Source organism: Sardina pilchardus, chromosome 7, assembly GCF_963854185.1.
Source record: "Sardina pilchardus chromosome 7, fSarPil1.1, whole genome shotgun sequence".
Lineage (NCBI taxonomy): Eukaryota > Metazoa > Chordata > Actinopteri > Clupeiformes > Clupeidae > Sardina > Sardina pilchardus.
In genome coordinates, this window is record NC_085000.1 from 16365228 (window position 1) to 16391947 (window position 26720).

Below are 26720 nucleotides of genomic sequence, written 5' to 3' on the forward strand. Positions count from 1 at the left end.
GCTGGCACCGCCGGGCCCCACGCCCGGGCAGGCGAGCCCGCCAGAGGCCTCTCCGTCAGCGCCCGCCACGGGCGCCGCCAGCTCTCGCTCCACTCGCATCTTGCGCTTGGCGTTGCTGGCCGACAGCGCCACCTTCACCTGCTGGGCACCACGCTTCAGACGCCCCACCACCACCAGCTCCGAGCCCTGCAGACAGAGATGTGCTAAATCATATCATATCGTATATCATACCATATTATATTAGATCATCATATTGTATCAAATCATATCATTCACAACATAACACCATCAGTACAGAGCCCTGGAGGCAGGGACATGCCATATCAAATCATATTATATCCATACATCACATGCTGTACGTACAGTATTCCACGATAATTCTTCTATATCATGAGGTACTATCATGAGGTACTATCCGGGGTACTAACTCTGCAGCTTGACCGCAACGGTCAATAGATAGATAGATAGATACTTTATTGATCCCCAAGGGGAAATTCAAGAATAGCGCATACCTTGAAGTAGTGTGGGAAGAGGGTGCGCGTGAGCTGCTCCGCGCGGGGCTCCAGGTAGGTCAGCTGCACGTCGGAGAGCAGCGGACTGGCCACCTCGCGGTAGAAGCCGGTCAGCTGGAGCGCGGCGTCGGCGTCCTCGTGCACCATGCGCGCCACGCCGCGGTTCTCCAGCGCCAGCCGCCTGAGCAGCGGGTAGTCGGCGTCGTCGCCGAACGCCAGGCCGAAGAGCGTGGCCGCGCCCAGGGCCGACTGCGCGTTGCGGAGGATGGTGTCGCCGGCCGTCACGCCGATGGTGGCCTCCCCGTCGGTGAGGAAGATGATGAGGGGCACGCGACGAGAGGAGGAGGAGGAGGAGGAGGAGGAGGAGCGGGACGAGGGAGAGGAAGAGGAGGGGTTCAGCAGCTGAGCGGCAGACAACAGCGCCGCGTTGATGTTGGTCCCTAGAGAGAGGGGGATGAGTGGAGGCACAAATACACAGAGACAGAGAGAGAGAGAGACACAAAACACATGCATGAGATAGAAAGAGACTCTGAAAGCGGCTAGAGAGTAATGGTTACAGAAAGAATGTGCAGAAAACATTCAAAATGGGTGCAGCATGCCTAGTCTTTAATCAGCCAAAGAGGACTCATGTAACTCCTCTGCTAGTTACTCTCCACTGGCTCCCTATAGTGGCCAGAATTCAATTGAAGTCTCTCAGTTTGACCTATAGAACACTGACTGGATCTGCTCCCTGCTACTTGTATTCAATGATCAAGATGTACGTTCCCAACCGCCTACTACGGTCTTCTGATGAGCGTCTGCTGTGTCGACAAACTACAAATGCTAGGTCAAATTCAAGACTTTTTTCATCAGTGGTTCCATGTTGGTGGAATGAGTTGCCCAGTCTTCTCTGTTGTGCTGTGTTGTTTTCATTTGCCCAATGATTAAATTGACAATTGACTTTTTTATTGCTATTCTCCTTAACAAGCCATAGCTTGTTATTATATGATTGATTGGATGGCTGATTGCTTTTCTCCTTTATATTTTTTTGTTTATTTTCATTAGGTTTGTTTGAACTGATATAATTTATTGTTTATATTGCTATTGCTAACTTTTTAAAAATGGCTCACTGTATAATTAATTATTATTAATTATTATTATTTTTTTTTAATTTGTAACCATAACCATCTACATAAGAGTGACATGACACTGTCATGACACATGAACTCTAACCCTAACCCTTACTTGTCATGAGAAAAACAGAATGACACAACAGTGTCTTGTCACTCTCATGTACTGTAGATACCTTCAAGTAAAGTGTAACCTAGAATCTACTGCAAGTTGTTTGCTGTGGATCTGTGTATGTCAAAGATGTTTGGTGAGCAGACAATGCCATTGCTTTACTTCCTCATTTGGTCACCATAACAGGCTATTATCACATTATGAAAATTCCAGTGGTTGTCATTTCCACACAGCCCTTTTCCAGAAGCGTAAACACGGAGACTCACAGCCCTCGGCATTGGTCTTCCTGATGAACTCTTTGGCATCCCGGATGTTGTGACGCGTAGCCTGGACGGTGCGTCCCTTCCTCCAGGTGTGGACTTTATCCGAGAAGGTGATGATGTTGAAGAAGTCCCCCTCCCTAAGCTCCGCCAGGATGGTGAACATGGCCTGCTTGGTCTGATGCAGAGACAGGCAACACACACCACAGCACATCAGTCTAGGCACAGAGAAACACTGACACACACACACACACACACACAGACACAGGCGCGCACACACACACACAGACGCACAGAGACACAGACGCACACAGACGCACACAGACACACACACACACACACACACACACACACACACAGACACACAGACACACACACACACACACACACACACACACACACACACACACACACACACACACACAGACGCACACAGACACAGACGCACACAGACACAGACACGCAGGCAAACACACACACACACACACACACACACACACACACACACACACACACACACACACACACACACATACACACACCCATACACACACACAGACACACAGACACATAAAGACACATCTCCCCTAAGAGTTGGAAGAGTAGTACCTGCTTCATCTTGATGCCGATCATTGAGCCGCTGATGTCAATGACAAATATGACATCTTTGGGCACCACTGGAAGATCTCGTGGAGCAAAATAATGGACAAAATACCCATCATGCACCTGGAGAAGACAGAGAAATAGCACACTGATGCATAAACTATGGCATGTACAGTAAGCCTGTGGCACAGCCATATCAGTAGTAAGACAGTACAATATTGAGTATCTGAATATCTTCTTGCTGACTGGCAGTTTTGCTTGAACAATTGGACAGCAAAAATGTCAGGGACTATTCATTCATCCAGACCGTAACACTTGACTAAAGGTATATAACTGAAGGTAACAGTGAGTCCACGAGGAGTGCGTTTGTGTGTGTGTGTGTGTGGGGGGGGTTGAGAGTGTGTGCGTGCGTGCTTGTGCGTGTGTGTGTGTGTGTGTGTGTTGTGTGTGTGTGTGTGTGTGTGTGTGTGTGTGTGTGTGTGTGTGTGTGTGTGTGTGTGTGTGTGTCTGTGTCTGTGTGTGTGTGTGTGTGTGTGTGTGTGTGTGTGTGTGTGTGTTGTATGCTGGTGTCTAAGATGGGAGGGAGCACCTAAAGCTATATAGCTGAAGGTAACAGTGAATCCATGAGGAGTGCATTGAGGGGGGGGGGGGTGTATGTGTGTGTGTGTGTGTGTGTGTGTGTGTGTGTGTGTGTGTGTGTGTGTGTGTGTGTGTGTGTGTTGTATGCTGGTGTCTAAGATGGGAGGGAGCACCTGTATGTCTCCCATCAGGTCCTTGTGGTCACTGTCGTAGTGGACGATGAAGTCTGCGCTGAGGCCCTTGGGGCCGGAGCTGAGCTGCTGCTGGGCTGTGGGGCTGTAGCGCACGCGCGCGCAGTGGGAGCGCTGCTGCACCTGAGTGGACGCTGGGGACTCACCATCACCTGGGAAACACCCACAGGGACACAGGAAGAGAGAGCGCAGGTGAGCGTGTGTGAGTGCGAGTATGCCTGTTTGTCCCTGTGTGAGTGTGTCTGTGTGTGTACGTGGGCATATGTGAATATGTGGGTGTCTGTGTGTTTGTGTGTGTGTGTGTGTGTGTGTGTGTGCATTTGTGCTTGTGTGTGCATGTGTGTGCATGTGTGTGTGTGTGTGTGTGTGTGTGTGCATTTGTGCTTGTGTGTGCACGTGTGTGTGTGTGTGTGTGTGTGTGCACGTGTGTGTGTGTGTGTGTGTGTGTGCATTTGTGCTTGTGTGTGCACGTGTGTGTGTGTGTGTGTGTGTGTGTGTGTGTGTGTGTGTACAGTATGTGTGTGTGTGTGTGTGTGTGTGTGCATGTGTGCAGACCTGTCTTTGTGAGCAGTCGGCTGGTGCGCAGGGGCAGGGCCTTGATGAAGCTGAGTCCACTGGGCTCGCTGATGCTCACGTCCACCGTGAGGTTCTGCACCGGCTGACCCAGCCGCAGCCCCAGCGCCAGCTCGTAGCGACCCAGTCGCCGTGACAACAGCTCCTCGTACACCAGGGTGAAGGACAGGCGCGCGCCGGGCGGCACGCTGACCGCCACTCGGAACTTCTCCATCTCACGCTCTCTACACACACACACACACACACACACACACACACACACACAAACACAAATATTACACAGACATAAAGACAAATTGTACACAAGCACAGCGAACAGAGCATGATGTATGTCTTAAAATAGTGTTTTCTCCCCTCCCCCTCCCCCTCCCCTGTTTATAAAACTCAATAAACAGTTGATAAAAAAATGGTGTTTTCTATTGAACACATGTAAGTGTAAGTGTTAAGTGTAAGTATAATAAACGGGGTGAGTTCAGATGACTCCTACTGAGTACATACTTGGTGGCCACCAGGCCTGCAGTCTTGCCCTGCTTCTTGGCTGCATCGTAGATCTTCCTGGCTGCCGTGCGCTCTGTTACCTGGGCAACGTACTCTTTGCCATTGGAGGTGCTGGAAACGCATAATGAAACACTTTTAAAAACTAAAGTCTAAAGGCTAAAAAAACTACAGCTACATTGATATGACCACATAGGCTACACAGTTGTGTGTGTCAGAAAGGCAAAAGCAGCATTATGAACCGCTTGAAATGAAATCATCGAATGCCGGAATCGTAGCCCAAAACTTCTATTTGCAGTAAAATGAAGAAGAAACTACAAGAAAATGCACTAGCACAACACAATCGCTGCTCATGCAACGCGATGTGCTTTTGCAAAGGTTTCTGCATGTGTTTGCAATTTCTTCCACAGTCAGCCATTTACTTCACACACTTAAGAGAAAACCCAGGCAGGAGATGTCATTTTATCTGATAAAAGAGACTTTACAGTAAGAGGTATTATGAAAAGGCTAACATATACCTGGAGGAAGCCAACATTTCACTCCCTTTCCCCCTAATCTCTATAACGCATGGTTAGGGAATGCCTTGTGTGTGTGTTTGCGTGTGTGTGTGAGACCTTTGTATGTGCGTATCTGTTTGTGGGTGTGGGCATGTGCATGTTCGGGTGGGTTGAGGGAGAGGTGAGTGGGAAAGTCATTTCCCTCCAAAAACATGATTACTGCAATGGGAGCCAACCTATCCCCTGCTTTACTTACACACACACATACACACACACACACACACACACACACACACACTCATATTTTTGTGTGCACATACACAAACCTGAGAGAGAGAGAGAGAGAGAGAGAGAGAAGACTACTGACATACAATGTATCATTCTATGAACACACTACATAGGTAACCATAAATATCCTCATCTATATGCATACACACACAGACGCATTCTAAACACAGGTTCATGTATGGAGCGTCTATGAGCTCACAATCATTTCCTCTTCCACAGACTCCCTTATACACACTCACTAACATATGTTTATGTATGTATATATACAGTATATACATATCTCTCTCTCTCGAGAGATAGAGAGATAGAGAGAGAAAGAGAGAGATGAGAGATGTTTTTTGCCACATAGAATCAGCAGAAAAGCCCACAAAAGTTCTCAACAGTGCAGACCCTCACTGTTAGGGAGCTCTCACATACTTACACACACACACACACACACACACACACACACACACACACACACACACACACAGATGAGACTTATCTCAAAACACACTCCACATGTATCATTACACATCACTGTGCACACTATATGGCACGCACACCTACCCATCATGTATGTGCTTATATGAGTGTGTTGTGTGCGAGTGTATGTGTGACGTGTGTGTTTTGGCCACCTGCCTTGGTAAACTGTAGTGTGTGTGAGAGTGTGGAGGGGGGGCAGGCAGCACTCCTGTCAATTTCTCTGAGAACTCACAGAGGTAACAAAGCCTCCCATTCATTTCTCTCTCTCTCTCTCTCTTCCTCCTCTCTTTCCCTCCTTTTCTCTGTTACCCCCTTTCTCCCTTCCTCCTCTCCTTTGGTCTCTGGAGTTGGAGACACTTCCTCCTCATACGGATATATGCACGCACGCTATCTTTCACTTTCTCTTTCTCTTTCTCTCACTCACTTCTTTTTCTTTACTGGCTAGTGGCTACTGTAGCAAACACCTCAGATACAAACACATGCACACACACACACACACACACACACACACACGTACAGTGTATTCACATGAACACACATATACAAGCACGTACCCCCCGCACAAGATGCACGCCACTCACACACTCACACACAAACACATGCACATATGCGCGCACACACACTCTTCCACACACACACACACACACACACACACACACACACACACACACTCACACACACTCACACACAAACACATGCACTTATGCACACACACACACACACACACACACACACACACACACACACACACACACACACACTCACACACACTCACACTCACACACAAACACATGCACTTATGCGCGCACACACACACACACACACACACACACACACACATACACACACACACACAGAAGGGAGATCTGTGGTGGGGCAGCCGTATTTATATGGGGCTTGTTTGGAGAGAGTGGTCTGTGGTGGTCACATGATGCCCCGGGGCCCCACCCTGAGCCGGGTTATTTCTGGAGGTCCTGGGGGTTCAGCTCCTGGACGCTGCGCTCCGCTGTTTTCATAACACACCTCGGCCAGTTTGCTTTCCCCTGCTAGCCACTCCGAGGGAGGTGTGTGTGTGTGTGTGTGTGTGTGTGTGGTGGGGGAGGGGGGGGGGGGGGTGTTGGAGGATCAGATGCGGGGGCTGACTCTGAGGTAATTATTTTTGGAGATTAAACTTACCAAAAATGCCTTCGTTTCCCCCCTTTTTTTGATCACGGAGTGTATCTTTCCGAGTGAGCGGACCATTACAGCAATTACTGTCCCCCTGCATCTGACGGCAGGGGTGCGAGGTGGGGGTCGGAGGGTATGTGTGAGAGTGTGTGTGTGCGTGTGTGTGTGTGTGTGTGTGTGTGTGTGTGTGTGTGTGTTGGGGGGGGTGGCAGACAGGACAGGAAGCTGCTCCAGTGGCCATGGCGACAGGCCTAAGTCTTCCAGGCGACGCGGTGGATTGTGTTTGTCTTGCTTGGCTGAGAGACGGAGGGAGGTGGGGAGGGTGGCGGTGGCGGCGGTGGGCACAGGACAGCCTGGCACCTGTGGCTTACCTCCCTTAAGACCCCGACTGCCTAGCAGACAGAGGAGTAGACACTAGGGGGAAAAAGAGGCGTTTGTCTGGAGAATGGCACTCCTGTTCCAATGGAGATGGAGCCACTCCACAGCAATGGCTACTGAGCTTCCCTTTGGCAGGCTCCTTCGGGACGGGACGGACTGACACGGTGTGTGAGTGTTTTTGTGTGTGTGTGTGTGTGTGTGTGTGTGTGTGTGGGGGGGGGGGGGGGGGTTGCTCAGGAGTCAGACTCCTGTGTGTGTGAGACCTCTGTGTGTATTCACTAGAGACGGGGTCAGAGGAAAACTGAGGAACTGAGGGACAGAGGCAAAGGAGGACACACGGCAAGACAAAAAAAACAAAAACAGCAAGAGAATGAAATGAAGCAAGAAGTAAGAAAGAGAGAGAGAGAAAGAGGGAAAGAGAGAGGGAAAGAGAGACAAAGAGAGATAGAGGGAAAGAGAGAGAAAGAGAGAGAGAGAGAGCAAGAGAGAAAACAAGTCTCTGAAAGTATGTAGAAGCAGGAAGTGGAGTGGGGGTGAGTGGGGGTGAGTGGGGGTGAGTGGGGGTGAGAGGGGGTGAGTGGGATGAGCCTCACATGCTGAAGTTGGATATGAAGGCTGCGGAGGGCAGGTCCACCTCGAAGGCCGCCTCTTTAATGGTGGCCAGATGGTTCCACACGCTGCTGCGGACCGTGGTGTGGGCATAGCGAGACACCACCACACACTGCACATGGTACTCTGTTATCTTCAGCTGGAACACACACACACACACACACACACACACACACATATACAAATAAGTAAACTCACAGAGTAGTGCACACACACACACAAATAAATAAACTCACAGATAGATAGATAGGTACAGTACACAGAGTAGCACACACAAGAATGAACAAACTCACAGAGTAGCCATGAGTGACACTTCAGCTGTGAACTTGTCGGGGATCAAACCGGCAACTCTCTGGTTACAAGCCCGAAGCCCTAACCAGTAGGCCACGGCAGCCCAAACAATAAGACAGATGCTCAGATTTTGGTGCAGTAAGTTTCAACAAAGCTTTAGCTTGGACAGTGGTGACGTTTTAGTTTGCCGTTCCTATTTGATCCCGTGTAGAGTTTCAGTCTTTTCCTCCTTTTAGAACTTTTCTGACACAGCACACTCAAACACATGCACATATAAATACATGTATGCACAGCACACACACACACACACACACACACACACACACACACACACACACACACACACACACACATAGACACATCCACATGAATCACAAACACAGAGCCCAGGAGCAGCAGGAGGGGCCAGCACTGCGGCCCAGAGAGACGAGAGGTGGCTGAGCCGTCACTTTTAGAGCTGCTCTGTGGTCAGTCTTTTACACGCGGCTGGGCTGACCCGTGTATAAATATCTCAGGCCCTGGAGGGAGGAAGGAGGGCCTCGCTCGGGCACACGGATGGTGCTGAGGCTGCATCACTGGTGCCTCTGAGGCACTCCACATCTCATACACACACACGCACACACGCATGCACGCACGCGTGCACACACACACACACGGAAACACACACACACACACACACACACACACACAGATCTACGGGAATAAGCATGCATATGCACTCACACAGAGAGAGAGAGAGAGAGAGAAACATTCATCCACACACCCACACACTGAAAGGACACCCAGTGGATGACCTTTTCAAGACTTAAGTCAGAGTGGCTCCACACTAAACAAGGAACTAACTTGTGTCCTAATTGAATTACATGATATCATCGTGGAAACGGATTCTTTGAGGGCAGCAGTGGAGGTGTGTGTGTGTGTGTGTGTGTGTGTGTGTGTGTGTGTGTGTGTGTGTGTGTGTGTGTGTGTGTGTGTGTGTGTGTGTGTGTCCATGTTGGGAGGGGGACTGTGTGACTCACCACTGACTTCGTCACTTTGCTCTGACGTTTCTCGCGCTGCAAAACAAGACAAGCAGTTAGCATGCAGATTCAACTTTTCTGACACAGCACACTCAAACACATGCACATATAGATACATGTATGCACAGCACACACACACACACACACACACGCGCGCACGCGCACACGCACACGCACACGCACACGCACACGCACACGCACACGCACACGCACACACACACACACACACACACACAGACACATGCATAAACACACACATTTAGATCTGAAACTCAGTCACCACATTTGCTGAACAGCTCGAAATTAAATTGCCTGCAATAATAATAATAATGTTGGAGACTATGTTCTGAGCCATTCCCTATCTCATACAATACATGTCAATCATTCTGACATTTTCCCACCTTGATAACCTTGTCCTTTACACATACACACTTTCACACATTTTACACACACACACCTTTAGCCTACAGTCTAAAACCACTTCCCAAAGCCCTGGCCTTCACCTTGACTGAATAAACAATTGATTTGTGTTTCTAAAAATGTCACATGGTAGCTGGAAACTGATTACAGTAAGGCAATAATGCGATCCAGAAATGGTACCCCTGGTTTTGAAGTCAGGCGTGGGGGGGTGAGGTAACGTTAGATGAAACAACCTGAATCAAAGCCTTTCATGAACGTCAGTGCTACCGGACTAAATGCCTTCCCTGTCTATCCAGCGCTGGCGGGGGATCACGTGGTCACTGGACGCACAAACCGGAGCTGTGTCTATACATTACACATATCCTGCTGCCCTGGAAATATTACACAAACAAACAGCAAAGGGGGGAATCGCAGCAGTGTGAGTATTTTTTGCCCTTGGTTTGCAGTTGGCGTGTGTTTTTGGAAATAAAGTCTCGCTGACATTTGCCCCAAATCAGCCGGATAATTACGCGACTCGCACACCTGCGCGCTCTCGCTTCACGAACATTACGCTTGAGTGCCCGCGCACAATGTGACCTGTTACATGTGTGCGAGCTAAACAAAAACGTCCACTCACTCTAAACTCACGTATGACACACAACAGACAAACTCTGCATTTTCTAAAAAAAAAAAAAAAAGACCACGGCACCAGAACCTTGCTTAAATGTATTACTTTACCTAAATGGTGCATTGAGAAAGGTATTTTTATTATTTTTTTCCAGGTCGTTTTCAACTACGCACTTACACAATTATTGTAAACAGACACGCATGCCATGGAAAATCGCTCCATTCATCAAGGCTTAAATCAACACTGCCTGCTGAGCCATTCAAGCGCTCCCGAGTTTACAAAGAAAAACATTCTGTAGGCACGAACTCAGTAAAATAAAAAAGGGCAATGAAATCAAAGTAAGAGAAGTAAGACACAACAGTGTAAAATAAAATAAAAAAAAATGAGCGAAATTAATAAATATAAACAGATAAATGACCATGACACGTCAGAAGACCTTGATGCCTGATGCAAGCTCACCTGGACAGGAGTTTCGCCATTCTGAGAAATCCCTCCAGGAACAGTTATGAGGAGGAGAACCAGCACGCTAAGGCATTTAAAAGGCATTTTCCAGGTGTAATGATGAATATTCTGCCCAGGAATGACTTTGAGTTCCGTTATTCCCTGTCTTGCCAAGTTCCTCAAGCTCCAGCCTCACGGAGTGTGCGTAAAACTACCGTTAGGTGCCAACCTCACATTTTAAGTGACAAAAGTTACATTCACGAAGGATAGTGTTGCCTCCTCCTTCCTTTGAAGTGCAGAAATCCACAGGAATTCGCGAGAGCGCACAAACATGAGAAACCAAAGACGTCCAACGGCGCACGCAATAGCCTATAACTACGACAATCAGATAACGGTGAAATGGCATGGCACGGTGCGAAGCGCGCGGAGGGCTGGGCTTGTGTCGATTTAATGCTTCTCGTTTTGCATGTGTGTATCCTGGAAACTTCCCGAAGTCACTATTTTTTTGGTCGAGGAACTACTTGCGTTTAGCCAACCCTGCTAAAGCGCAGCTATAACGCACCAAGACTGAAGTAACAAAAGTTACCCGAGATGAACTTTTGTGAAGTTGAGGCGTGGATCACCAACAACAGACATTTAACTATGGAAAAAAAGACATGACAAGTACAATCCGTTTAACCCACTCATGAAGTAGTCCAAGGCTTGTGTTATTACAAACATTTTAATGACTATGTCATCAGAAGTCACATACAGTATTCGGAGTGAGCTGTGTGGGGTCGGAGAAATAGAGCAGTTATCTACAGTAGCTGAGCTAGCAGGGCATCTGAATATTGTCACAGCATTCTAATCTGATACATGATGGGATGAAAACTTGTCAGTGAATCCAACCAAGAAGTGATATCATAGGGTATCATCTGTACTATGTAGTGGCTGATGATATCTTAACTGTCCCCCAGTTGTCCTAATGTGTGGATGTATGTATACAACAGTATAAATGCACATACCAATCCTATCTCCAGTTTCTAAAGATTCTGAGGTCATGTACTCGCTGTCATGGGTGATGGTGGATAGGCCTATTTAATCATGCCCCACTGCTAGACTTTTTTTTACAGTTGGAGAGTTTGTGCGTGTTTGGACATTGTAGATCACACATACTTTAGCCATCCGTGTTGGCATCTGTCATCTCTTCACAATGCATGTAATGGCTCACCTACAGTTCTATAGTGGTGTCTACCGGCAGGCTGACCATACACAGTCTGCTCTGTGGAGAGGTTGTTCGACAGGAGAGAGTGTAAACAGGCTAATTGCTTGTTTAGCTGCTGTCCATGGTGCTGATGATCAAGGTATTGCCGTGCCAGAGAAATTATTAGACTTCTCAAAGTCAGTCCAGGTTCTTTTACTATTAGTTTCATATTGTTTGATCAAACTGGTCTTTACAGAAGAATTTCAAAGTCAAATGATACAAAGGCGAACACAGAGAGAGATTTATCTTGGCCGTTGGAAAGAGGTAATCCTCCCCAGGTGTGTCTTTGTGTCTGAAAAAAAAAAACTGCATTTGTCTCTGAAGCACTTCATAGGTTGTTGTCACTGTTGCTCTCTCTTCCCAAATGCATGACACAAGGTTGCCAGTGAGTCCAGTGACTCTCCCCAACACAACTCTGCGTTTCTGTTTGTCTGGTGGAGATGGTGGTGGCGGTGGAGCCCACGCGTACTGGCATCTGGTGAGAGTGATCTCCCATCACCTCTTCACAGGTGGTCAGGGACGGTCACCAAGGCCTCGTCAGCCTCCCTGGTCACGTCCACGTTCTACCAGATGGAACACAAGAGGCACACAGTCATCACATCACAGAACTCAACAGTGCAGTCAAACACAGAGCAAACACTGGACAAATCCCTGAGGAGTAGGGCTGCTCGATTATGGTAAAAATCATTATTATCATGATTATTTTGTTCAATATTGAGATCACGATTATTAAACGTGATTACTCAGTGATTTTGGAACTATCATCCATATTTTTTATAAAAATAAATGGATTGTTAAATAAAATAAAACAGGAAAAAATACATGTAAAAAGTTACCGCAAACGACAACTCAAGACAAAAGGAGAGCATTGTTATTAAGTCCTAATCACGATTAATTCCATTAATTGCACAGCCCTACTGAGGAGTGACCAAAACATGGTCCAGAGCCAAGACTCCCTCTCACAGGAGATGGCCATACCACAGCACCCAGACGGTCACAGCAGAGACCCCGTTGTAGAGCAAACACCCCTTTTACAAGCAGCGCACTGCCACTGCACACAGTCGGGCCGTCCATGTTGAAGCAGGAGAGTCTCACTCTCTGAACAGTTATCACCTCAGAGCAAACACAGTTTTCAAAGCGAGTGGCCAACAGAAACAGAGGGCCTGCTGCAGTAGTCAGCTCACCTCGGGTCTGTCTCGATGTGTATTGACCGCCTCCACATTCAGGAAAAACGACTCCACCTGGCATCCTTTATTGAAGAACAAGTACAGTCAAAAACTGAAGACCAGAAACTATTCTGTTAGTTCATGATTACTACAAAGTCTTTCTGGTACACTGGTATGAGTCAATAGCATTTATATACTATGACAAACATATATGGATGTATTTGTAACAGTACATTAGCAGTATGTATGAATATTTATTTTTGTATGCAAATTTTGTGTGTGTATATGAATTTGTGAGGTTCAATTTGACAGACCATAGGCCACTGGTGTGAGCTTCAATACTGTGTGCAGCGGACATTTTAGGTAGGGCAGTTCACCTGGAGAAGGAGATGAAATACATGGGTCAAACAAGACGTACTGCTGTTGCTGTTGAGGTGAAGGAGTTAACATGGATGGTCACAAAGGCACTTTAATTAGACTAGAATTACACTTTAATTTAATTGGGTTATTGCAAGGCATTTGGAAGTCCATATTCACAGATGAAGCTGACTTGTCAGGTAACTAAGCTATAAGCTTTGTGGAATGACTTTGCCCGTGTTTTTCAGATTCGTTAAGAAGCTCTTAAGTGGTAAGAACTTTTTAGGAGTGCTCTAAGAACGTTCTAATAACTTTCCTAAGAACGAAGTTCTTGGCACTTAAGAGCTTCTTAACGAATCTGGGAAACGCGGCCTTTGTGTGTATGAGGTGTAGGCTTGGATTTAAGGTGTTAGTGCAAGTGTGTATGAAAGCTCACTAGAATTCTTGTCCAGGAAGTAGGCGAGCAGGCATCTCATGACGGCCTGATGGCAGACCACCAGCACGTTCTCCTGCCGCTCCAGCTCCATGATCACCGGCTCCAGCCGATGCACCAGGTCCTCATAGGACTGAGGGACAGAGACGGTGACAGTGGGTCAAAGCAGAGACAGAGAGAGCAGAGGAGAGGAGAAGAGGGTATGAAGGTCACAGCAGAGACAGAGAGAGAAGAGGAGAAGAGAAGAGGGTATGAAGATGGGAGGAGAGAGGAGAGACCAGGGGAGGAGAGTGGATTGAAGATGAGAGGATGGGAAGTAGAGGAGAGAAGAGAGGAGAGGAGAGGAGAAGGGTCGTAGATGAGAGGAGAGGAGAGGAAAGGAAAGGAGACAAGGGGAGGAGAGGGGTTGAGGATGAGGGGATGGGAAGTAGAATACAGAAGAGAAGAGAGGAGTTGAAGATGACAGAATGAGGAGAAGAGAGGAGAGGGGTTGAAGATAAGATGATGGGAAGTAGAGGAAAGAAGAGAGGAGAGGAGAGGGGTTGAGGATGAGAGGAGAGGAAGTAGAGACAAAAGGAGAGGAGAGTTGAACATGGAGAGAAGATTGGGAGTAGAGGAGAGGAGTGGGGTTGAAGAAGAAAGGATGGGGAGTAGAGAAGAAGAGAGGGGAGGAGAGTGGGTTGAAGATGAGAGGATGGGAAGTAGAGGAGAGAAGAGAGGAAAGGAGAAGGGTTGTAGATGAGAGGAGAGGAGAGGAAAGGAGGAGGAGAGGGGTTGAGGATGAGAGAATGGGGAGTAGAATACAGAAGAGAGGAGAGGTGTTGAAGATGAGAGGAGAGGAAGTAGAGAGAAGAGGAGTTGGAGAGGAGAGTAATGGAGTTTAAAGATCAGATGAGAGGAGAGTTGAACATGAGAAGATGTGGACGAGAGGAGAGGAGAGGAGTTAATGATGAGAGGATGGGGAGTAGAGGAGAGGAGGAGAGGGGAGGAGAGGAGAGGAGAGGAGTTAATGATGAGAGGACAGGGAGTAGAGAGGAGAGGAGGGGCAGGTGGATGGGACTCACCTCTCCTTTGGGGTAGCGGTAGCGGTACTTGTCCTGGTCTCTCATGGCAAACTCCTCCGGGTGAGTGTCTTGAATCTCCTCATAGGTCATCTCTTCACACACACCCTGAGACACATGGGGTACAGTGTGGTCACCTCTGAGCACACACACACACACACACACACACACACACACACACACACACACACACACACACACACATACACACAGATTAAACACTATGTTCTTCATGCATGTAGCAATATTCATGGAGCTTACTGCATCGATTTCGTTGAGGGCCTTCCACTGTTCATAAGGGACCCCCAAACCCTCGGCCGTCTGGATGGTCCTCCTCATGTGGCTGGTCCACACCTTCAGATCCTTGATGACCTGAGCCTTCATGAACTTCCCCAACGCACGTGCATACTGCAGCCAGGGAGGGATTAATTAAAAAAGGAGTTTCACAACAGAGTGCCTGCAAAGTGTTATGCTCACACATGGACCTCCCCTTGATCATCCTGTTTACATTGTGGTGTACAGTATGTTGTGTGAGGTGTCTTTTGTTTTTAAAGATTTTTTGGGGGGGGCGTTTTATGCCTTTAATTGGACAGGACAGTAGAGAGAAAGACAGGAAGTGAGTGGGAGAGAGAGTTGGGGTGGGATACTGCAGCCAGGGAGGGATTAATTAAAAAAGGAGTTTCACAACAGAGTGCCTGCAAAGTGTTATACTCACACATGGACCTCCCCTTGATCATGCTGTTTACATTGTGGTACTGTACAGTATGTTGTGTGAGGTGTCTTTTGTTTTTAAAGATTATTTTTTGGGGCGTTTTATGAAAGGACCATGGGGCGGGAATCGAACCCGGGTCGCCGATGTGCGGTGCAGGTGCCCCAGCTAGTCGTGTCACGACTGGGGCCTTGTGTGAGGTGTCTTAATTCCCCTTGGGGATCAATAAAGTATCTATCTATCTATCTATCTATCTATCTATCTTAGTCTACCCATCAGTATCTATCCTCAGTGGTCAGTGGTCACACTGCCATGATACTTCTGCCCTTACTGTATGTGGTGCTCTGCCCAATAAAGTAGGGCAGTTCATTTAAAATCTCATTTCAAGTTCAATTATGAAAACAACATAACAAGCTAATTGAGAAACAATGATTAATTTGCAATGACACTCTTACTGAGTTATACATACAGTATATACCGTATATATACTGTATATATATATAAACACTAGGGCTGGGACTCGATTAAAAAAATTAATCTAATTAATTAGAGGCTTTGTAATTAATTAATCGAAATTAATCGCATTTTAATTGTATATAAATATATGACCTGAGAACAGTGAGAAGTATTTTTTTTTCACATGGATTTTTAGTATAGCCTACTATTGGATAATGACTGAATACATAGGCCTAAGCTTAAGCAACACAAATATTGTTTATTAATAAGTCCAACAGACCAGTGCAATTTTTGCCATAAAGTGTAGCAATACCATATTTAGAAATAGAATTTCAGAAATTCATGTAGCCTATTCATGGGTTTCATCAGGTCCCTTTCCACAGGTGTAGTAATCAAGCACCATGCAGTCTGCATTGATAATCAATGCTTGATTTTATACACCTGTGGAAAGGGACCTGATGAAACCCATGAATAGATAGGTAGACCTTCTGTAAACTATAATACTGTGATATCCTGTTAATTGTGTCACCTGTTACCTTGAGTTGAGTTCATGAAATTGCTGTGTCCCTTTAAGGGGAACTGGGGGGCGGAGTTTACGTGTGTGCGTGTGTGCTTGTATGCGGTTCTGAGTGTGAAGTTTCTTTTAGGTCTATGAAAGTTGGACATGGAATTAGGTGCGGTGGATTACTGTTATAAGCGTGAGTTGTGGCTCTAACAGCAACTCGGTTGCTATTTGTTTAATGAATAAAGCTCAGAGGTTTCCCTCAAGTGTCTGGAATATCACAATACTTTGTCCACGCTAGCAGCTAGCTGCTTTATGTTTTGCACTGCGGTGATACGTCCTTGTTGCATAGGTTGCACACAACCATGCTCTTATCTACGCTTCCATCCGTTTGTTTTTTGTAACAACATTTCCCATCCACGGGGCCAACCAACGCGGTCACATCAGCTTCTTTGTTCATGTTCACTGTGCCACTGTGGTTTGTTTTGTCTGAACCGAACTCATGCGCGTGACTTGGTGCTCCAGTATAATCGGTCCGTCTGAAACTCATCCAGTGAGAAACGTTCCGCGGTGCAAAAATAAATAGGCATACGATTAAAATGCGTCAATTTTTTTAACGCATTAATGTTTGTGTAATTAATTAATCGTAATTAACGCGCTAAAGTCCCGGCCCTAATAAACACAGTATATATGTATATGTATATTGTATATGTATTTGTATAAAAGTCTAATATTTCCCTTATCATTACAAAATAATAGTGATAATGACTATTGCCCTAATCCTAATCCTATCTGCCTCTGCTTGGGGCAGTGAGTGCCGAGGGCCGCACACACACACCTCTTGACCCCTGGGTGCCAGCCTTGCATCGCCCCCGATCCGCCCCGTCAGGTTGAACTCGCTCTCGCCGTGGCGACTCAGGTAGATGCTGCGCGGCGTGACGTGGATGTTCATCAGGTAGTACACGATGCGGCTCTGGATGTGGTCCTGCACCCGGTTCACCAGGTACCGAGAGCCCACGTTAAAGATCTTTATGTAGGACAGGTGACTGATGATGGAGAGGGAGAGATACAGAGAGATAGATGGGTCCACAGCATGCTACTGACTACTCATTTGACTCAGATATTCTTTTGATACTGTCAACAATCAAGCAATCAATCAATCAATCAATCAATCAATCAACCAACAAATCAATCTACCTACCTACCCATCCACCTGAGAAACAACCCACCTACAATGATGTTACTTAATTAAGATTAAGACACACACACACACACACACACACAACTCAGCACATATGTGCTGTGTATGGACATACTTGTCCTTGACGTCATCGATTGGCACGTAGCTCTGATCGTAGCAGTCGATGCGCTTGCGGAAGTCCTCCATAACCTCCTCCTTATCGGCATTCACATAGTCAGGGCTGCTCACCTTCACTTGCTGTGGGGGCAACACATCAGGGCTAATCAGCAAACAAAGGAAAGTTCTCCGCGCTTCTGCAGTTGTGCGACAATCTGGTGCAACCAGGCCAGGACAGAAGTATATGAAAAGAAGAGGAATGCTGGTGCAACGCAGATGTCTTCTTTTGTATTTATTTAAAATAAACCTAAAAAAAAACATCTGCGTTGCACCGGCATTCCTCTTCTTTTCACATCAGGGCTAATGTCTTTACAATCCATTTAGATTAAAGACCAGCGACTACTGCCAGTATTCCCCAGCATAGAAGACAGATTGTATTTAGTTCTGGAGTCCCATCTAGTCATGGTCTTACCAAGATATTTTCCTCTATGATAGCAGGGTCATCACAAATGGACTCCACAAAGAACACCTGTAAAACACAAACATGTATACAGGCTTAGATGAATTTATGTTGTAAAAATATCAGATTCAGGAATTGTTTTACGGTAATCAGGGACCTGCCTTGTAGCCCTTCTCCTTGGCAAAACTAAGAATGGCAGCTCTTCTCTCTCGGGTCGTGTTGGTGGCATCAAACACCTGTGGAGTAGACAAGACAGGAACCACTCAGTTATTAATTTTCCTCGGACTGGATTGATCAAATATGCTGTTAAAACCGTGTGTATTTCAGTTTGTGGGAGTGATGTGATTTGTTTATGACCCAGATTGCATGACCTCTTTGACAATAACTTGAGAAATTTCAAGATGTCTGGAGAGCATCCTCGGCTGTAACTCAGTGCTTTAGACAAAGATACCTAACCCTAGGATGCAGCATCAAAGCCGTGATACCTCAATAAACCCAACACCAACCTCTCTGGATTTGGACTTACTGTAAGATGTCCCTAGAGGCTGTTGTCCTTAGACCATCCTTCAAATGATGATACAGAAAACTCTTAAAGGAACACTCCGCCGTTTTTTCATATTACTGTAAACTACGTTATTCCCTTAACTAAGACGAGTTGATACATACCTCTCGCATTTCAATGCATGCACTCACTGCACTTTGACTCAGCGCAGTAATATCCTCACTCCGAAGTGAAACTGAAAGTGCAAGAGTGATGATATTACTGCATCAAGTCAAAGTGCTCCCAAGTGTTATTCCGCCACACAATATAGTTATCCCTCTTACCCACTTAGAAATGCACCATGTTTTATTTTGTCTCACCATACTTGGTCAAGTGACTACTAGTGGAACTGTATTTTGATAGGGAAAACATGGAGGTGTTTGGTCACTTCTCTGTTTGGATCCTAAGTACAGTAATGAACTGGGCTAGCTAAGTGCTATCAAAGTCAGAGCCAGTGAGTGTATGCATTGAAACGTGACAGGTATGTATCAACTCATTAGCTGAGGGAATAACATAGTTTAATATGAAAAAACAGTGGAGTGTTCCTTTAAGGCCCAATCACATTGCACACGGCCTGCGCTATGAAACCCATTACTTAAGGGCCCATCACATCAGACGCGGCATGCTCTATGAAACCCATTACTTTCAATCGGTTGAGAGCGCAAGAACTGGTCTGCCGCTGCGCTCAGTATAGCGACATTTTTGCCGCTTTGCCGCTCTTGCGCTACCGCAGTCAAAGTTGAAATATGTTGAACTTTGACCGCGGCACGCTGTAAGTCTTTTGCGTGGAACCCAACGGTAACCGCAACAACAATCGTTAGAACGTTACCTCAACCAAGAGCATTCTAGCGGTGAGCGCAGCGCATGCCGTCTGTAATGTGATGGGGCCTTTACACTGGTTTGAGCGCGCAAGATCTGGTCTGCCGCTGCGCTCAGTATAGCGCAGCACCAGCGGCATTTTGCCGCTTTGCCGCTCTTGCGCGAAAGTTGAAATATGTTGAACTTTGACCGCAGCTCGCTGTAAGTCAATGGTCTTGGAGCAACCTAGTGGTGAGCGAAGCGCATGCCATGTGCAATGTGATGGGGCCTTTAGTAATTGGGGCCAAGTAATTAGCATGATCAGAATAAAGTGGGGAGCAAGACAAGATGTCAGCTGTGTAGCAGGCTACAAGGACAGGCTACCTGGTGAGGTATTCCCAAACAAGAACGCTAATTGATTCGATAGATAGATAGATAGATACTTTATTGATCCCCAAGGGGACATTCAAGATTAAATGCTATCTGGGTAGGGTTATCTATCTATAAGCTAACTGAATTTAACCCACTTCCGGTGAATTATGCTAAGCTAACGGTGTCAGACGTGATTAAGGCACACACAGAGACAGCAAAGAGGCTACTCGTATCCCAAAAAGTTGGTGTATTCCTTTAAGAACAAAACAGAAGTGTTTCACAAGGGGCACTGAACGGATGTCCAGATTCAGGAGCAGCTAAATTCACATCCGACAGGCCTGACAGGACCAGTGGGTCTCAGAATGAACTCAACAGTTAGGCTACCACAGAGAGAGGCCAACATTTGCCTGTCCTGTCAGTGTGTGTGTGTGTGTGTGTGTGTGGCATGGGGGACATTTGCCCTCTTACTCACGGCTACTTGTCCCTGCTCCTTGGAGAAGTAACTAGCAAGATCCTGCAAGGCATGGGAAGCACATTCCCTGAAACAGAGAGTTAGTGCAACTGCATTTAAAACAGTTCTACAAACTCTATATATTGTGACAGTCAGACAGACAGAGGTGGAAAAGTCCAGTTTCAGAAAGTAAAAGTCCTACCACATATCCACACCAACCATTCACTTGAACCAGCGGATTCTAATTAGCGCTCTTCAGCCAAGTAGCCTACAGCAGCTATCACCTGAGTTAAGTGCAGAGGCAGAACCAATACATGGTTCTTTTTTTACTTTCTGAAGCTGCACTTTCCCACTTCTGCAGTTTCAGATATGCACTACTACAATATTTACTTCTTTTTTTTTTTTTTTAACAATGTTTTTTTGGAAATTCATTTCTCTGCATTTAACCAAATTAGTGAACACACACAGCACACACACGCAGTGAGGTGAATCACACATCAACCCAGAGAAGTGAGCTGCCTGACCAACCAGCGGCGCTCGGGGAGCAGTGAGGGGTTAGGTGCCTTGCTCAAGGCCACTTCAGCCATGGTGGACTGGTCGGGGATCGAACCGGCAAACCTCCGGTTACAAGCCTGAAGCCCTAACCATTACACCACGGCTGCCCCACAGCTGGTTACTACAGTATATACCTGCGGATCTTCATGGCCTCTTCATTGTCCGGCAGGAAGAACTCATAGTTTTTGTACTTCACGGCCTCCCTACGGTAGTGACCAAGGTTGAACACTGCAAAGAGAACATCAAAAACTCTAAATGCCACAAATGAATTTCTGCTGTTTTAGAGCAATTAGTAAATACACATTGCTGCAGCGTCGGGGGGGGGGTAGATACTTAGATTTATATAAATAGTTACTGAACATAGCCACATCTAAATAAAGGCAATGAATTCTTTCATCAGTACACTGACTCTGTTGATTAAGTGGACAGAGATTGCACTTTTACAATGGCATCACGTCACCAAAAGTATTGGTTTTACTGTACCAAAAATATTTATTTTAAATTACAAAAATACTCATGTGAACAGTATTTTGATACAAAATATGAAGCCATTTTCTTCAACCCAATAAATAACAAATGACAAAGTATTATTTTGAAACACAATTGAAATCCTATCATAAATACTGCCCATCCCTACACATGACCATATGCCATTATATGAATTCAGGATGTTGTAAACTCTAATCACCTTCAAAATATGCTTATTTACTGAAAAACTGTATTACCTGTACTCTTTGTTACTGTAAACATTGTTGGTAAACCTATCCCTTGGTTGTAACATTTTTAAAAGGGAATTTCTTTATTCCTATAAAAGGGAATTCTGGGCCTTAAACATAGGGAAACTGTGCATCTCACAAACAGATACACCTCTTGCCAGTCATACAACGAGTCGTCTACACTTGACGTGACCTGCTCCTCTCTCACCTGAGGTTGTAACACCAATCCAGTTGAGGTAGCGTGTGAGTTTCTTGGAGATGTAGGTCTTCCCTCTGGCAGGCAGGCCCACCATCACAATAACAGTGGGGGAGTTGGTGAACTGAGGCCGCGAGGCTGCAAGCAAAAGATAGTGGAGTCACCAAGTATGCCTAGTTTTTGCCTAGTTTTTGCCCAGAGATAAAGGACTTTGAGATGCTGACTTCTGCTGTTATTGATCAGATAGAATAAATAACTCCTTAGATAAAATAATACCTGCAGCTTAGGGGAAACGATTATGACATGACATGGAATCTGCGACAAGACAAGACTCACAGACAAACCTATATCTAATCTGTCAAGCATGGATATTTGATCTGAATATAAAAATTTCAAAACTCTGGGATAACTACGAAAACGTGGCACGTGGGTAATATGGGGCCATGTGCCGAGAGAGATGCCTGTGTGTGAGACACGCTGAGAGTTGGCAGGTATGTGATAGAGAGCTAGTGGCACGTTAGAGCTCCGGACATAATCTCTTGTCCCATTTCTCTTGTACACACACACACACACACACACACACACACACACACACACACACACACTTACACATAAAAAAACATACACAAACAAACTCACTTACACACTCAGACACACACCTACTGCCATTCATTGTAACCACAGCAACAGACAACAGCTGATTGCAACAGTACCCTCAGCCATCCAATCAAAACCAGCAACACACAAATCCACTAGCCGTGTCTCTCTTGACAAAGAATAATAATGAGCCATGTGACCTGCTGTTGCGCTGATCTCGTCTACCTGCACGGAAGCTGGGACCACACACACACACACACACACACACACACACACACACACTCATACACACACACACACACACACACACACACACACACACACACACATACTCACTCAAGCACATACACAGACACAGAAACAAGCCAGGACAAGGTGGAAAAAATCACAATACGATAGGTGAGGGCCAGGTAAAGGCAGCAGGAAGAGAGAGAGAGAGAGAGAGTGATAGAGAGAGAGGGAGCAATAGAGAGAGAGCAATAGAGAGAGAGAGAGAGCGAGAAAGAGAGAGGTATAGTAAAAGAGTCCTTACTCACAGGCCCGTCGCTTGGTCAGTCTGCTATTGGGCTCTGGGAGCCATATCTTCAGCAGAGGCGCTTTAGTCAGCTCACTACGGACAGAGGCCATGCTACCGAGAGGCCCTGCACAGCTGAGCCAACCCGTATTTGTAGACATGCACACACACACGCACACACACGCACGCACACACACACACACACACAGAAACATACACACTCACGAATGCACACAGACACAGACACACTGACACACAGACACACACTCAGGAATACACACAGACACAGACACACAGACACACACATACACAAGGAAGGACTGCCAAATCTTCTCAGGTCACCTGACTGTTGCTAAGGAGCAGGATGCTTTGGGGGGAGGAGCAATTTGGCACGACAGTGTTGGAGTTGAATTGACTTGCACGCACAGACACACATGCATGCGTACACACACACACACACACACACACACACACACACACTCATCCAACCACAGTGAATGGGTCTTTCATTGTCCAGGCAACTGGGGCTTGCCTACGGGATGAATAACTGTCCAGTAATTAACAATAAGTCTCAAAGAGTGATCAAACGTGCCAGTGTTTCAGCCGAACATGTCCTTCGGCCTGTGCCATCTGAAATAGCGAGTCAGCCCGGCTACCCAGACAGAAAAGAGGTGAAAATTTGGTATCCCTTCTTCACCCCACGGTGATCTCGGCAGAAGCCCAAAGAGAGTTTAGGCAGAGATCTCTCTTTAATCCTCTGGAATCCGTGATCCACTGTCTCAGAGTTCAAGACTCTTAAAGAGGGACACCCCTTCACAGAGTTCATATTCTAATCTGCTCATCCAGTTATGGAGTTAGACACTGAGAAACCACAGTGATTATTCACATTTTGCTGTTCCAAGTTGGAGCTGCAGCTGCAGTTGGAGTTGTGCGTTTGTGCATATGTGTGTGTGTGTGTGTGTGTGTGTGTGTGTGTGTGTGTGTGTGTGTGTGTGTGTGTGTGTGTGTGTGTGTGTGTGTGTGTGTGTGTGTGTGTGTGTGTGTGTGCGTATGTGCGCGTGTGCGTGCGTATGTGTGTGTGTGATGTTTTTTCCGTTGTTGTTGCCCTTGAACTGTAACCTTTACTGAAGGCTGATATCATTGAAATGATCTGTCTGCCCTTACCACTCATAGCCCCATAATAGCACTGCATTGGGCATCTCTCAGAGGCGTCTGGATTAATCCATCTCATCTGCATCTCTTCAGTCTTCATCCCTATCTCTATTTTAATGAAGCAGGGAGTTACATCATGTTCATCATGTTGATATAATTCATGTAGTCATCAAACAGACCCAGAGTTTGAAAACATTAACTAAAATGTATAAAAAGTGCCTTTTAAATGTACACAGAGGTAAGGACATAGAAGAATTAAAGCCACATCAGAAGCAGCGATGTACTGCACTGTAAGCCTTGCTGTCATCGTGGTGTCTATTAGCAGACATGAGGGCAGATGCCTCTTGTGTGTGGTGAAGAGTGCAAAGATGTCCTGTAGATTTAGATAGACTATACAGACAAGATGGGACAATTGCTCTGTCACTATTTTGGACTTTAAAGTGGTTTTAAACTAGAGTTGGAGTAGGGAGCTGGAGTTTAAAACTGTGTTAAACTCCAAACTACCAGAGCAACTGCCTCGATGAGTTCAGCCATTGGGTAATGTTTATCCTTATTTTGTGTTGGATAATGTTTGTTATTGTTTTGTCAGTATTAAAAAATGTGTACATGTTTGTATAAAACAAACCGCTTCCATGGTGATTAGAGTATTAAGTATTCACCACTGAATCAATCTGTGATCAACTATGATCACGAATTACATTAAATTATTCATTTACAGCCTTTGATATACAGTAAGATACAATGTATACTGTTTGCTGCATCACCAACTGTGGCTCCCAAATGTCTGATTGGTTATAATTATCCAGATAATCTATAGGCACATATTCAGAACTGCCATGGCCTTAGGTATTTATTTAGATGCGAGGTCACTTAAATGTCATTCTATGGAATGTTTATGTTCGTGGCATGGTTGCGTAAATGTTGTGTCAGGGTTAAGGACAGGGGGGTATTCTTGGCTCATTAGAATGCCTGTCTTTGCAGACGCACTTTTGCAACAGCCCAAAGCTCAGAGAGATCTGATGCTGCCGCTGTGGTACTGTATGTGCAGAGAGCAAACTCAGGGGGCAGTGTTTACACACTGCTCCGGGACACATGTGAGGCAGCTCTAATGCCCTAAATGTGTTGTCCAGGACACATCCTATGTCCTCCTGTGGTTGCTGAGTGACGTTCGCACGAGTTGATGGTCATATTCAAATTTGCAGTGGTCTCTTAATGACTGTCAACTGTCAACTTAGAATGTCATTCAGTGTACCGAAGGAGGACATCAGAAAATGTGCAGTGGTCTCTTCAATTTTTCCAGAGCTGTATATTCTCTATAGCTGCATCTCTCTCCATGTAAAAAGTGTGTTGATGTGACTGTGCAGGTGGTATGTGTATGTGTGTGTGTGTGTGTGTGTATGAGTGTGTGTGAGTGAGTGAGTGAGTGAGTGAGTGAGTGAGTGAGTGAGTGAGTGTGTGTGTGTGTGTGTGTGTGTGTGTGTGTGTGTGTGAGTGAGTGAGTGAGTGAATGAGTGTATTGGAGTGCATTGAGGGGTATGTACTGTCCTCCAGATAGGATGTCCCAAGAGGTATTCCATCTAAAGTTCAGAGTGTGCCGAGTGTACAGCTTCTGAGGTCTGTTGCCCCCCCCTCCCCCCCCTCTCTCTCTCTCTCTCTCTCTCCTATACAGTATATTAAAGACACTATAGACCATATAGGTGGAGTTAACAGTTATGTTCTATTGGCGCTCTCACAGTGGGCATGCCCAGTCCGTAGCCAAGCAAGCGTGCTTGACAACAGCATCACAGAAGGAGGTGAAGGCAAACAGCAGGTCAGCCGTGTTCCTCTCATTCATAAACAAAAGGCTGACATAGCTGCCCGCCTGCCTCCACTATACACACCGCAGTTGTGTTCCTAGTAAAGGTTGAAAATAGCAGGACAATACAGGCTCCATAAGTCCAGAGAGAAGAGCTCCTTTGTAACCTGTACCCCTAGAGACTAAAGTGTCCACATTGCTTGTATGCGTTCTAGAGCCCTGTTGGGTGTCATACAGCATTTCTGTACCGTCATCCTGTCAACAAGAACAAGCATGCTGCCCAGTCATTCAGTCAGTTACAGCGTGGTCAGCACACAGCACGTCCAAAGACACTGTTTACTGCTGACCGCAAATAGTCGGCACTTCAGAGCATGTAGTTCCACCACGGGTCTGCTAAAAGCAGTCCAGTCCTGTCGGAGATTCTCCTTCTCACACACTCACCTGCACTGTCGCAGCGCACGCGCCGGCGGAACTCTTGAGGTAAATCCGTGCTCATGTCTCTCCTTCTGTCTCTGCGGCCCCTCAGTGTGTCTGCTGCTGAGTGTTCAATGACTGAGCTGAAGTCTACTGAAGTCTACCGGCCACGTGTGTGGGGGTGTGTGTGCGTGCCTGTGTGTGTGTGTGTGTGTGTGTGCTCGCTTGCTCGTCACCCTTGGTTGTAACAAAACGCCTCAGTGCTCCCCGAGGCCCCCCCCCTCCATGCCCCCCCTCCCCCATGTGTCCCATTCACGCG

General features: G+C 46.3%; 2 protein-coding genes across 2 annotated transcripts in view; both read right to left on the reverse strand.

Annotated features, from left to right (window-relative positions):
• Positions 1-9211, reverse strand: part of itih6 (inter-alpha-trypsin inhibitor heavy chain family member 6) — a 13916-nt gene extending 4705 nt beyond the window's left edge. The window contains exons 1-9 of the mRNA XM_062540226.1: positions 9149-9211; positions 7823-7977; positions 4438-4548; positions 3922-4163; positions 3349-3518; positions 2603-2719; positions 2000-2171; positions 513-952; positions 1-186 (exon numbers count right to left, since the gene is read on the reverse strand). The exon at positions 1-186 is cut by the window's left edge and continues 850 nt beyond it. Coding sequence (XP_062396210.1) covers positions 1-186; positions 513-952; positions 2000-2171; positions 2603-2719; positions 3349-3518; positions 3922-4163; positions 4438-4548; positions 7823-7977; positions 9149-9211 — 1656 coding nt within the window. The remainder of the gene's footprint in view (positions 187-512; positions 953-1999; positions 2172-2602; positions 2720-3348; positions 3519-3921; positions 4164-4437; positions 4549-7822; positions 7978-9148) is intronic.
• Positions 9212-11996: 2785 nt separating this feature from the next.
• Positions 11997-26538, reverse strand: pfkfb1 (6-phosphofructo-2-kinase/fructose-2,6-biphosphatase 1). The gene is made up of 14 exons (XM_062540915.1): positions 26429-26538; positions 21942-22067; positions 21152-21245; positions 20484-20550; positions 18462-18536; positions 18313-18369; positions 17860-17981; positions 17382-17589; positions 15138-15284; positions 14880-14984; positions 13819-13948; positions 13340-13402; positions 13044-13108; positions 11997-12422 (listed from the first exon to the last, which is right to left on the reverse strand). The coding sequence occupies exons 1-14, from the start codon at positions 26481-26483 to the stop codon at positions 12363-12365; spliced, it is 1374 nt and encodes a 457-aa protein (XP_062396899.1). The 5' UTR covers positions 26484-26538; the 3' UTR covers positions 11997-12362.
• Positions 26539-26720: the final 182 nt, after the last annotated feature.